Raw genomic sequence first — 13,665 nt, 5'->3', positions numbered from 1 at the left:
GTCAGCACAGGTCACGGCTGCAAGGTTAGGACTTGTGTCCCACACACTTGACAAGCAGCCAAGTCAGTGTCCCAGCCTCTGCAGCCTCCCCTTCCTTGTTATCTCTGTGGCACCCCAGCAGTGTCACCCTGCGCTGTGACTGGGGCATGGCACATCATGGTGCTCCCCTATACTGGGATACAGGAACTCAGCAGACACTAGCTGCTGTGCCCATTCACCCACTCCACCTTGAAGAAGGCAAAGAGGGAAAGGTCCTTGCACACGGGCAGCAGCTCCCACCACCCCTTGTGATTCCCCGACTCCTCCGGCTGCTCCCAGGGAGGCACAGGGTGCCTGCAAAGGGCTACGTCCCACAGTCCTTCTACCCCTACAATAACAAAGTTAAAACTTCTCTGGAAGAGGGTTAGTCTTTTGAAAGTGCCTTCACAAACCGACGAGGCACGCTGACTCTAGGGGCGCATCCCTTCAATGAGGCCATACAGAGAACAGCCCTACACACGTTATGGTGAGCTGGCCGGCGGGAACACCACGGAAACACCCCATGTCGGCCGCACAGTTAAGCAGCAGGGGAACATCGTCACCCCACAGGCGCTCTGCGGCTTCTGGGAGAGGCAGAGAACCGCTCCGGGGGGCAGCGCGGCCGTGGGCCGGTCCCCGCAGGAGGCGCCAGCGGCCTCCTCCACGCGTTCGCGGCGGGGCCGACCCGGAGGTGACAACTCCACCTCGCTCCTGAGTGAGAGCGGCCAGTGAGAGCGGCCCCGCCGCGCTGCCCCCGCCCCTCCTCTCCCGCCCACAAGATGGCGGCGGGGGCGGAGCCGGAAAGGGCGGAAGTGACGTCATCGCCCCGCTGGGCCGCCCGCCCCATCGGCGGCCACGGGGCCCCCGCTCCACTTCCGGCGCGCGGCGGGGCGGGCCGGGCCGCTCTGTGAGGGCATCTCTACTGCCTCGGCGGACTCGGGTGAGCGGCGTCTCGGCGGGCCCTTCCGGCCGGGCCCCTCCGCCGCCTCCGGCCTCCCCCTCTCGGGACGGGCCGCGGGGGCTCGGTGAGCCGCCCCGGCAGCGTTGCCGCCGTGGGAGGCGGGCGAGGGGCCGGGCGGGGGCGAGAGAGGGCGAAAGCCAGGGAGCGGAGTGGGGGGCGTCTCAAGGGTGCACAGGGCGCGCGAGTCGGCCGCGCCCCGTGTTGGGCGGCCTGAGGGAGCGCGGGCTGCGCTGTGCTCCCCCGCGGGCGAGGGGCTCTGCGGGCCCCCCTCTTCACCTGTGGGTCTCTTCAGGAGCTGTCCGGGCCGCTGCCGGCCCTGCCATGACCCGATGGGCCCGCCGAAACGGCGCTGCCGGCGGGAAGGCGCTGGATGCGACCCCCTGGGAGGAGATGGCGAGCGGTCCCCGGGGACGGGAGGGCCGCTCAGGCCCTCTCTCACTGAAGAAGGAGCAAGAGAAGAGGAAGAAGAAGAACAAAAAGAAGAAGGACTATCTGAACGAGGACGTTAACGGGTTTGCGGCGTACCTGCGGCAGAGCTCGCGGGGAGGCGAGGTGGCCGAAGCAGACAGCGCGGCGTTGGAGAAGGAGGTCGCGGTGGCCTTGAGGAAGGACAAGCGGCGGGAGGATAGGAGGCTGAAGAGGCAAGAAGTGAAGAAAAATGCCATGGTGCGTTTTGCCTTGAGTCGTGGGTATTTGCCTGTCCCTGGTAGCTTGTTTAAAAACTTGGGAAAAGCTCTGTGGAGAAAACGCATATTCCTTATTCTCTGCTGATGCTGCCAGGGGGTGGTTCATTAAGGAGGCCGAGTGCCGTAACTCGTGGAAGTGTAGCGTGTGCTAAGTGACATTTCAAGTTAATAAAGTGAACTTGAATATCTCAACTTTGAAGCAAACAATGAATTTCAGCCTAAGTCTTAGCCTTTTGTATGGCTCTTCTGGTTCAGTGCTGTTCGTGCTACCCTTTGTTAAATTCCCAGCCCCTCTTGTCTCCTGGGTGAAAATAATTCAGTGCATTTCTGCATTTCTATATGTAATTCATGACTACAATGTTCCTGCTCTTTTGGGGCCTCTTTTGGCACTGTCTTCAGCTTGAGAATTGGAGTGAGACCTCCATCAGACTTCAATAAGACTCTAAAAGCAGTTATCCCAGCACAGACTTACACATTCAGCATAGATTTGTGCTGAGTGTAATCTGGGAACATAGTAAAGAGAGTTACTACTAATTAATCTGAGATACCCGAGTTCTTCATGAGTAAATTATAGGACTGGTGCAACATTGCTTATATTTACCTAAGCACTTACTGCAGTAGTACCTTAAGAGCTTGCGGAACTATGTTATAGTTAAAATCGATTGTCTTTGCTCATCCAGGGCACTCAGTTGTCAATGAGTGAACACCCTGTACAGTGCATTGTTGGTAAAAGGAGAAAAGAACCATAATAATATGACTTAATGGCACAGACCACTGACAGTTATTTTGTGACAGGGTACAGTGTCTCTTGTCTAGCTATTTTTCCCTGAGGAGAAAATCCCTTGATATGTTTGGCTTCTGAAATTCTGGAAGGCCTTATTAGACTGGGATTTTCAGGTCTTTGAGTGCAATTCACAGAATCTTGTCTTTTTATGGTAGAGTAACCTCAAATCTCAACAGTAGAAACACATACAGTACCCTCAGGGTTTCAGCCAAGAGAAATAGTGGTCTAGTAAAAGTCTAGGTGATTATCAGGTAATAGAAGTGAGTGAATTCTTCAGTAATGTCACTTACAAGTGATGTGTTTTGCTAAGTGAACTGTATATGAAAATGCGTATTAACAGAATTTTTATTTTCAAAGGTATGTTTCCACTGTAGAGAACCTGGCCATGGTGTTGCTGATTGCCCTGCAGTACTTGAAAGTCAAGATATGGGTACAGGAATCTGTTACCGGTGCGGATCCACAGAACACGACATCAGCAAATGCAAAGCAAAAATAGATCCAGCAGCTGGTATGTCTCAGAAATTTGTATTTTGAGATGCTCTGGTCTGAGTTTTCTGAGTACTGAAATACAAGCTTTGTGGCTTAGTAATTTAACTGTTCTGAGGAGGTAGGTTAATATGGTTAAAGGAATTCAATATTAGAACAACCTAACAGTCTAAGAGACAGTATAGTTTTTATAGTATAATAGTGTAGTAAAATATTGTCATTATGGTGTGTTCACAGCTATCTGTGACTTTAAAAAGTTTTTAATGTGGATCATAAACTGTATGGGATTTTGCAGGGGCATTTCCATATGCGAAATGTTTCATCTGTGGTGAGATGGGTCATCTATCAAGGTCATGTCCAGATAATCCCAAGGGATTGTATGCAGAAGGTAAGTGTACTGATTTACTAAAACCAAACCATATTTTTCATACTTACCTGATGTGGAACAAAGTAACATTGCAAGTGAACGAGGATCTGACTGAAAGGAATTTCCAAATCTCTCTTGCTATTGGTAAAAGCAGATTAATTCTGGGGAATTCATTGTTAATACTGATTGCCCAGGGATTTCTGTTTTAATTGTAAGCTTAGTGTTGAACAAGATGAGATGCAAAGTACAAGAACTTGATTGTGCTTGCAGTATCAAGAGGCACACAAAGAAACAAAATCGTAATAGGATGCATGTATGTAAGTCTGTGTATTTAAATGCACATATAGCAAAGTAAAAACATACTGTCATATATAGCTTAAGACTTTGAGAGGTGTTCACACAAAAAAAGGGCTCTCACTAGAAAGAGGATGTGTTCAGTTTAAGTGACTGTAATGAAAAATGTGATCTAAGTTTGAAGACTGCACTTATGTTCTGCTCTGCCTGATTTCTCTGTTGGCACTAACAAATAGCATTCTGTCTCCCAGTACAAACCTGAGGTCTGGCAAACTCAAAAGGGTGATCTTACAGCACGGTTAAATTGATAGAAAAATCATTTTACTTTCAATGTTTGGATTATGAGTAGAATTTATATTTCATATCTCAGTACCTGCAGTTGGATTACCTGCCTCAGGAACTCCTATTAATTTCAGAATTTCCTCTGAATATGAATTTCAGCAGAGTTCAGCTTGTTTCTCAGAAAAGAGAGCTTTCCAACAAGTCAGAAATATTCAGTGTGTGGTGACTGGAATTTGTAGTATGTGATGCTTTACAGCACAGTGTGATTGCAAACAGCTCTGTCTGTGAGACACAGAGACAGAAGAAGCTGTGTTTGCAGGCTTCCAAGGCTGGCTGCGTATCTGCTCCACGATGTTATAAAATAGAATATTATTGTGCCAGGGAGTGCAGACCTGTCTGTAGGGACATTTCTTTATCTTACTTACAGATTGTCACCACAGTTAAGTAGAACAAGATTTTTCAAGATACACACAAGAGCAAGAGTTTGGGGTTTTTGTTATGTTTGTGGTTTTTTTACCCAGATGAGTAACAACTGTCTCCCTTAACAGGTGGTGGCTGCAGACTTTGCGGCTCTGTGGAGCACTTCAGAAAAGACTGTCCGGAAAAACAGAACGCAGGTGAGATGCAGAGAGTGCACAGTTGAGTAATGCTTATTTACTGCTTTGCCTGACTTTGGTCAGGGAAGAAAGGCTTTGAGAAGAGAACTTGCAAATAGTAAATGTGACCTTCCTTTGGGAATGAGCCTTAAATTAAGGGGTATGTGGAGGAGGCATTAAGTTGCAATGGAAAACCTGAGCTTTCTGTTAAAAAAATCTAGGTTGTGGGTTTCTGAAGATAACATGAGCTAATGTATATATTCATTAGCCAGTATTTATGCTTCTGTTCACAACTTAACAGCTGTAGGACAGAACTGGTTTCTTCTTTCAGTGATTTCTGTGTGAAGTGCTGGAACTGGATGTAATGTCGGCTGCAGGGTGATGGTGCTGGCAGCTTGTAAAAGCTGCATGTGCAGGCAAGTGTTCAAGTCATTCAAGAGAAAGAGGAGACAGGAGGTTTGTCCAGGGGGATTCACCAGATAATCTGCTTACTTATGTGTTCTTCAGTTATCTTTGTGGGTGGAAAAATTAAATTATTTACAAAAAAAACCTGTGCTAAGGAATGCAAAAGCATCAAACAAGGGTTTGAAGAATGATTCTGTTACTGAAGTGGTGACATTTTTGTGCATTTTTCTACTTTGTTTGCCTGGCTTATACAACTTTTGGGTTAATAATATATGCCACTTTAGTGGAATTTATGTAAGAAATAGGCAATAGAGGCCTATACTTTAGCCATTTTGTGTATCTGATCTTACATATATGATATTGTTGTGTGCAAGACCATATGTAACATTCTAGACGTGTGCTGCTTTGCTAGTTTAGAACAAGTGAGAATGATTCTTAACTGGTATGACAGAAGTTTCTGATAGGAAAAGACTTTAAAATTTCCCCAGACTCATCAACTGTAGCTGGTTGTTGGGCAGTGCCTGCTCAGATGACTGCTGAGTTGAAAGCCTGTAACGTAGCCCTTTTTGGATTTCCACACGCCACTTTTATGGCAAACTACCTCTGTGTGGTTAATGCTTTGTAAATCAAAAACCCATACAGGTGCTGTAGGAGAAAAGAAACATTTGTGGAGAAGGGCACTGCTCAAAGCTGGGCCAGCTGTTCTCAGGACACGTCAGTCTTCAGTTGTTAGGGCAGTCCAACGCAGCAAGTCTTTCTGCTCTCTCGCAGTGGGGTTCTGAATTATATGTGAAGCAGAACTGGAATTTTTTTCTGCCTTTTTTTGAGAAGTTTTATGTCCATAATGAAGATTGACAACTGCTATTTAATTTCGCAAGGGACATCTTAGTCTTTACGCCAGTGCTTCAAAACTAGTATTGCTGGTTACAAATAGTTGAATTAATTGGAACCGTGACACTGTTAGTAGGAATTGTAGTATTCTTTGAATCAGTTTGCATCGTGCAAAGTACTTTCAGACTACAGGAAGATGCTGATAGCTGGCAAAGAAGTTTAGGCACTACAGCTTGTAATTTCTCTAGGTTAGATGTATTTGGTCTGTTTTAATATACAGAAGTTATTCCAAGTAAACACTGGTATATCTGTGTGTTATTCTTGTTATAATTTGATTTGTCACTCTCAAAATTAGATTGTCATTCAGAAAAGAACTATCGGGTGATTAACGGTGTTTTCTCTGGGAAAGGGGTGTGAATTGGTCTAATTGTGTTTAAAGAGCAGAAGGATGATGTTGACTATATGCAGGGATGTGAGTTGAGAAATGTAGATTTTGCTCTGTTGTGCCTCTTCAGGCTTAGTTTTCTCATCTGTGCAACAGAGAAGGTCTTTCCTGTATATCCAGAGATGCTTGACATACTCTGAAGTGTTCATTGTAAGAGTTATTTAGACTTGTGTGAGAGCTAATGTATCATCTGCATACTCCCTGGATGTTTCTTTGGACAGACAAATAGGAAAAAAACACGTAGCAATGATTTCTGAACCTTGACAATCTGCATGGGGGAAGAAAAGGAGTTTACAGAACACAATTTGAAAAGAAAGTTGTGTAAGGAAAGTTGGTTTCAGAGCTACAACTAAACGCACAGATCATTGGTGAATTAATGACAGGCCTTTGTGGGCCAAGTCTTCCTCAAATGCAAAAGTTTGATCAAACAGTAATGCTTAGCCTTTCCATAATGTCTTGTCTCTCACTCTGCAGATCAGGTTACAGTTGGGCGATGGGCCACTGGAATGAGCGCAGATTATGAAGAAATTACAGAAACACCAAAGCTGCAAAAACCAAAAGTTAAAGTACCCAAAGTCGTTACTTTTTGAAGGCCTCTTGGCTCTAAACCACTGTTAGCCTGCACTGCTTCACTCCAGAGTAGTGACTACACCAAGTGGATTGCTGGTTCCAGAAAATCAAGCAAACTGCTGCTGCTAAATTTTTTTGTCCCCCCTCATTTTTCCAGTTTGCCTCCCAAGCTCACCCGGTTGACTGAAAAGCTGGGATCAACTTAAATACAGCAAGTGGAAATTTTATACGTCCATTCCCTCTGATTCACATTCCCTCTCACTGCCAGCCCCCTGAAGAGGGAAACTGGCCGCTTCTTGTAACAGGGTTCTGGTTGCAGTAACCAAACAGGGCACGTGCATTTTATCAGGGGGTTTATGACCACTGGATCTCGGTGGTTGGTATTGTTACCTTATAAGTGCTGCTTTTACTTGTCAGAGATGAACACAATCACGCCGATCTTACTAAGAGCATTTTTCTATTTCTCTGAAAGGGATTGTGAGTGTTTTCTAAAGAGTCTTACTGGGTTTTGGCTTGTTTTGCCTAATCCTTTTAGAAAGAATTGGTTTTTTGCTCTGTATGTGCCAGCTTGAGCAGTTTTGTGGCGAAGTTATTTGGTAAACTCTATGGCGTGTAGAGCTGGGGGGTGCAATTCCTGCTGCTCATGGTAGGTCAGGTAGAATGTGTACATGCATTAACCTGATCGTTTATGCATGTTTGAATATTTGTTCACTGATAGAATCATGCCCTTCCTCTGATACCTGTGGTGAAATACACCTGACAAGAGTTGAAGAGCAAGCGAGCATCTTGCTTAGTTTCTTTACTTTTTTCAAGGAAAGTGCTTAAAAATCTTCAGTGTTTCTATCCCTTGGTGAGTTGGGAGTAAGCTTTGCTTTGTCTCACACATGCCTGCTTAATGACAGACTTATTTATTTTTAAATGGAGACTGCAGCCTGAAAAACTACAGCCTTAGAAAAAGTTACGAAACCGACTCAAAACGAAGTTCCTGCAACAGCTCTCCAAATACTGTGCGTAGTACTCAGCCTATGCAGCCAGCCATGGTTGGCCTTCACTGTGGATCATTCCTCGTGGGGTGACCAGGAAGCAGGACGTTACTGCAGCGGCGCACCTCGAGCTCATCTCACAGGCAGCACTTTGTACTGAACGGGCACCGGGGCAGCGTCTGGGCAGGTGCTGTGCTGTGTTTCCATGGTATGCTCCCCTCGCTGCGCCGCATGGCGCGGACCTGTGTGCCTGCCACGTCGGGCTTCTGTGTCCTCTGCCACAGCTCTGGTTGTCATCGGACGAGTACAGTACTTCAGTGCCCCAGAAATCTTAAATGTGCCTCCTAAACACTTCAGCTTGCCTTACGCAGTAATAAGCAACGCTCCTTGAGGGAAAGCTGCACAGTGGTGAAGCTGTTGCTTCTAAAGAATTAATTTACCCTTTCAATAAATGTCCTAAGGATCCATACGACAGCTGGGTGAGGACACAGAAGGAACACCGGAGCACAGACCGGAGCTCAGGGCTGGGTTTTGAGGTGCTTAGGACCAGCCACCGAAACCGTAGGGTTGGAACATAGTTTTGTTACAGCAGAAATCAAGTACAGGAATTTAATCGTGTGGATATATTTTATATTTGTACATGTTAATTATTTTTAATAAAATGCTGCTAAAGAATGCAGTAGTTGGAGCTCTTATTTTAGGGTTCCTTGGTTCTGCTCTGGCTACAAAGGCACATTAAGTTGACTAAGATAGGGTATGTGTACTCAGTTTATAATAATCAGAGCACACGTTTAAATGGGAAAGAGGAGTGGATGTGAATGAAATCAAGGATTAATTACACAGTTTTAATTAGGCTAAAGCTCAAAGCAGTATCACTTTAATGTGGACATGTTGCAACACGTTTTTTCCACCTTAAAAAGTGTTTCTATCACATGAATAAGTATATTGTTTAAAAAGCATCTGTTTAGGTAATTTCCTGTCTTTAAAAACTCTGGTATTGTGCCATGACCTTTTACCCATAGGAACTTGAAGCCCTGCACAGTGGTACTGACACTTCCCAGGTAAGGGGTTGTTGTAGACGGTGTGGAGTGCGAGCTGTGGTTTCAGAGCACGGCCTCTCCTCCCGAGGAAATGGCTGCTGCGGGCCCATGGCTCCGAGCAAGACGTGGCTGCCCAGTTGTGCTACTGCAGTCTGAGGCAGAAGTGTCCCTTTGACAGACACCGAGTTACGTGGTGTACGACACGTCAGTTGGAGGAAAAGATAATTCATGGTTCCCTTCCCACAGCTGATTGCTGTCCCTTCTGCTTGCCGAGAGGGACTGCTAAAACCAGGATGACTGAGAGGGCAGTTGTGGCAAAAGAAGTCCCGCAAGCAGCAGTGATTAATCTTTGTTCTCAGAATGTTGGAGCTCAAGCGGGGCATGCTGGTGTCCAGCTTGTGCACCTGAGCCCCTTCAGTCCTTGTCGTGCTCCTCTGGGGGTCAGTGACCCTAGTGGCCATCCCAAGGTGAAACCTTGAGTTTTGTACCTGTTCCTTTGATCCATCTTGCACTAAAAAACCCACTTGTTGGCCTCCTACACCTGACTACTGCTCTCTTCTCCCCTGAGAAGAAATAACGGCCTTCTTCAGACTTAGAAAATCACAGGGTAGGGTCTCTCTGAGAATTTCAGTATAAAGGCAGCAGCTGTTTCCAGGTAATCACACGTGCTTGCATGGGACTCCCTCTTGTCCTCTGCTTCAGTGACTGCTGAGGAAAAAATGCTTGCACTATGCTCTAAAGCAGCTGCACATGTAAGCAATTTTCAGTAATAACTGTTGGACAAAACTACTTGTTAAATGCACCCACTAATCTCTTTTTAGATGATTTCATGAAGGTATGTGTAGTTGAAGAAAGCTGTTTGAAAAGCTATTGTAAAAGGTGCTGCATGTAAAGTTGCGTTGTACCCACAGATAAATTCAGAAGTTAGGCAAATAATTGAGTTTAAACAAAGTTTGTACACCAGAAACCTGAATTTTCTTGTCTTAGAAGTTGCACAGAGGTTGGTAAAATACAATCCTTGGTCTATGTCAAAAAGACACTCTCCCCCTAGGCCCCCTCCAAAGATGTGTCGTGGCTGCATCTGGAAGGTGCTTTGCACTACAAGGGCCAAGGTCCCAGGGTTGGGGGCTCAGGGCAGAACCTCTCATAGGCCTGAGCTCAGCAGAATGCTAATATTTCAAAAATGCCAAAAAATGTTCTCCAGATAGCCCTTGCAGTAGCCCCACTGAGCTCAGGGTGTAAGTGTCTCTAAAGGCAAGTTATAAAACGTGCTGCATAGGAAGCTGATAAGAAATGCTTGGTGCAGGCAGCATGGGGCTCCTTGTCTCCGATGTGTTGTGCATGTATTTAGAGCTGAACATTAGGTGTCTCTGCTCACTAAAAATTGGGACTGCAGAGACTTACCTGCCCATCCAAGAGCTTGTCTGCCATCATCTGCACCCAGCAAGTGTGGGCAGGACTCACAGAGCTGAGCTCCTGGGCCACGGAGGGGGCCCAGACCCTTCCACCTCCAGCTGAGCTGGGAGGAGGCAAGCAGGGCCTCAGAGGTTTTCATGCTGGGAGGGGGCTGCCCTGTGGCTGCTGTTCTCAGCCCGTAGGATGAGGCGTTGCACCTTACCCACATGAGAAAAATGATCATCCAAAATCAGGATCTGGATCTGTAGTCTCTTCTCCAGAGCCAAAGACCAGGACCTGCTTTAGTTATTTTATTCCTAGTGCAAAGGTATCCCTGTGTTGCGCGGCACACAGAGGCCAGCCTTTGCTAGACGTAGAAGGTGGCAGCTGATTTCACTGGTGCTTTGGTTCAAGGCCATACCCAAGGTAAACTAGTCTTGTTGAGGGGCCAGGTGTGTCACAGTGCTGGTGTACCCACAGGGCTTCCAGAACTCCAGGTGGTGTCTCTTCTGCTGCACCTGGTAGACGTACCCCGTCCAAAATGTGCAGGCATGCTGTAACCTATAAATCACTGATGAAAGCTTTGATTTGGTTATGGGTTAAATTGAAGATATTGTTTAAGTGGGAACTGGACCAGAGCCCTAGAGCTCTTGCTCTACCAAGGGTGAGACTACAGGAAGATAAAATGCCACTGCTACAGTTCACATGCTTTGATTCTCTTAACACCCCCACATTCATGTTACAATCTGACTGCTGATGATCATACTTGTTTTCCTGAACAAGGCTCTTTTGAGCAAAAATAAGAGCAGAAAACGAAGTAGATGCAGCACAATAAAACCTCTGAAACCATTCTCCCTTTTCATCTGTGAGGGAGCGGATCCAAGAGTCTTACTGTTCTGCATTTGTTCAACCCTAGCAAAACAGTCTTGCATAGAACTTGCCAGCGGGAGGTCATGGCACTTTGTAAGAGGCCAACAGCCCCCATCATCACTACAAAGCGGTCTTTCTGGAGCATCTGATGCCATTTCAGAGATACCCTAATAAAATTTGCAATGGATTTATAACCTCAGAAACACAATTTATTGGAATTCACAGATAAACTACAAGCATTAACAATTAAAATACAAATATTAGCAAACACTAATTTATATGGGGTATAATCAAGTTATATATAATGGCTGCGCAAGAACTTAGACCACCAGGTCAGAGCACTGGATAAGCTACTTAGCAGCCCCACTTCTCCACAAATTACACAGGGCATTTACTGATTTAAAACTGACTGCCGTTACATTCAATATAACATCAAAATAGTGAAATAGTCCCATGAGCTACAATTCTGCTGGGCCAAGTTCTGCCTCCATTCATTAATGCAATCTAGAGCAGTATCTGTCCCTTAGTGTTTTAAACTTAAAAATTGGACCCTAAAGCCTAATCTTAATTTGATAGAAAATGTTTGTACTGGATATTCTCAGGCTCAAGCCCAATATTGGCTACATGATCCACTGTAACTAACCTGTAGAAAAATGATCAACATGCATGCAGGAATTTAAACCAGTACTGCTTGATAATCTTTAGAGGTCTCTTCAGAAATCTGTTTTTAACTTCAATACTTGCTGCCTTTCAGCTCTAAGAACTTTATACATTCCAAAGCAGTGTCTTCAATGGATTTTGATGAGCCAGTGAGATTTGCAGCTAAGTACGGCATAACACCTGATGTCACTTGATTGAAGTAACACACCTGTTCAAACAAAAATAAATGAAACAAAAAAGCCTATGGATTGCAATAGTTAGCAATTTTTTGCAGCCTAGATGAGTATCAAAGTTTTTATGGATGCTAATGGAAACACATAGTGCTTCTGAAACTGAAGACAATAATTAGCAAAAAGAGACATGCCTTTTTTACTTTAGTGATCTCAGTGTCCTCACTACTGACAGGTCCTCAAGCATCTGTAGGTAAATGTACACAGCAGTGCAGCAAGAAACATTGTGTGTAACCTGTTAAATATATGTGCTTTATGAACAAAGCTGTTGCCTGAAGAAAGAATCCCAGCCACTGAGAGTTGCTGAATATTTTCAGAAATATATTTTCTTAAAAGTTATAGCCTTCCCATGGGAAAAATCAAAAGAGGAAGACTGTCACTGGTTCAGAGATGGGGTTCATATTGCATAATTTCTGACATATGAAAGTTTAAGTGTTTAATCTGAACTAATTTCTTGGACTTCCTCTGTAGTCAGTGAAGTGAGATGGACACCACCAGAGACCAGTTTAATGCACACCTTCTAGAAGTGTATTTTATGATTGAATGAATGACTCTGGAGGTGCCTGGCCATCTCCAGTGCTTAGTTTAGATTTCATTCCTAACATTCAGGTTGGCCAAAGTTGGGCAAGACAGATTGCACTTTGTGGAATAAAGAATGTCTGAATAACCACACTGAACTCTGGGTAAACTGACTGATTTTTTTGTTGTATTGCTGTTACTGTTCTAGACTGTCAGCTCAGATAAGATTATGTGCACATGTATATATTACAGGAAAGGAGACACAGCTGAGGTCTGCAGAACTACGCACTGTACAGGAGCTGTTGCAGTCACTGTAGATCTGGAATCCGGCACAAAGGACTTCACTTCTGCAATATTCTGAAGAAGGTGGCATAGACATGAGGGTCACTGACTTTACAGCTACTACGTAGGGTTCACTGCAGGGCAAGGGGAAGAATCAAATATGTCTTCAATGAGATGTTAAAAAAGATACATGTAAATGACTAGAGTATGCACAACTACACCGAAGATGTCATTTTTGTATGAAGGCAAACAAGCTCCTGTATGTTTAAAGATGTATGTTAAAAGATTCAGCCCTCTTGAGTCTCATTAAGGCTTTGTCAGAGATTCCAATCAAGAAGACTTCTGTGGAAAGCCGCAGAACAATCACACATAAAACACCCACTTTTTAAAATTTATCCAGCTCTCCATGACCCACATTTACAGAATCAGGGCCTGGGAGCAACCCTTACTAAGAGGCTTTACAGTGTGGCCCCAGAAAGGTAGACATGATTCAGTTCCCAGATGTGGGGGTAAAAAAGCAAGCACATTACAGAATATGGCATTTTGGAAGCAGTGTTCTGTCAGCATGAATTACTGCATATAAGACAGAAACTGAGAATAAAGAACGATGATAGACCAAATGTTCCCGTTTGTCCATGTTTCATTATGCAAGAACAAAAGGAAAACTAACAAAAAAAAAAAAAAATTGATGTATGTTAAACTGATCAAGGGACTTTCTAAACCAAATTCAGTAGCAAAATTTAAATTAAAAAGAAAAAAAAAAAAGCATCACACTGAGATTTCAAGAAAGGCCAAGTACTTCCTTCAATCAGAAAATCTCCAGAATTACATTGAATGGGATTATAAAGTCACTTAAAACAAACAGACAAACTACCAGTTATGTGCTTTCCACTGTTTTTTTCCAGAATGCCTGTTTGCAATTCTGGCCTATTTTCCCTCATGATGGACCACTCCTGATGAG

General features: G+C 44.6%; 2 protein-coding genes across 6 annotated transcripts in view; one reads left to right on the top strand and one right to left on the bottom strand.

Annotated features, from left to right (window-relative positions):
- Positions 1-836: 836 nt before the first annotated feature.
- ZCCHC9 (zinc finger CCHC-type containing 9) lies at positions 837-12,810 on the top strand. 3 transcript variants are annotated; one of them, XM_074855879.1, is made up of 6 exons: positions 837-958; positions 1,272-1,645; positions 2,807-2,957; positions 3,231-3,323; positions 4,427-4,495; positions 12,675-12,810. In XM_074855879.1, exons 2-6 carry the CDS (start codon positions 1,301-1,303, stop codon positions 12,737-12,739), a joined length of 723 nt encoding a protein of 240 aa, XP_074711980.1. In that variant the 5' UTR covers positions 837-958; positions 1,272-1,300; the 3' UTR covers positions 12,740-12,810. The 3 variants fall into 3 exon arrangements, with proteins under 3 accessions (XP_074711980.1, XP_074711978.1, XP_074711979.1); XM_074855877.1 differs by lacking the exon at positions 12,675-12,810 and adding an exon at positions 6,630-8,383; XM_074855878.1 differs by lacking the exons at positions 837-958; positions 12,675-12,810 and adding exons at positions 971-1,043; positions 6,630-8,383.
- ACOT12 (acyl-CoA thioesterase 12) overlaps positions 11,201-13,665 on the bottom strand; it is a 33,011-nt gene continuing 30,546 nt past the window's right edge. For 2 of the 3 annotated variants that reach the window (XM_074855874.1, XM_074855875.1), the window contains 2 exons: positions 12,712-12,838; positions 11,201-11,881 (listed from right to left, as the gene is read on the bottom strand). In XM_074855874.1, the coding sequence (XP_074711975.1) occupies positions 11,747-11,881; positions 12,712-12,838 (262 nt within the window). In that variant the 3' untranslated portion in view covers positions 11,201-11,746. The remainder of the gene's footprint in view (positions 11,882-12,711; positions 12,839-13,665) is intronic. The other variant, XM_074855876.1, reaches the window with a different exon arrangement.

This window comes from Strix uralensis, chromosome Z (assembly GCF_047716275.1).
Source record: "Strix uralensis isolate ZFMK-TIS-50842 chromosome Z, bStrUra1, whole genome shotgun sequence".
Taxonomy (NCBI): domain Eukaryota; kingdom Metazoa; phylum Chordata; class Aves; order Strigiformes; family Strigidae; genus Strix; species Strix uralensis.
Note: the sequence above shows the minus strand (reverse complement) of the source record. Positions and strands in the feature narration are given on the sequence as shown.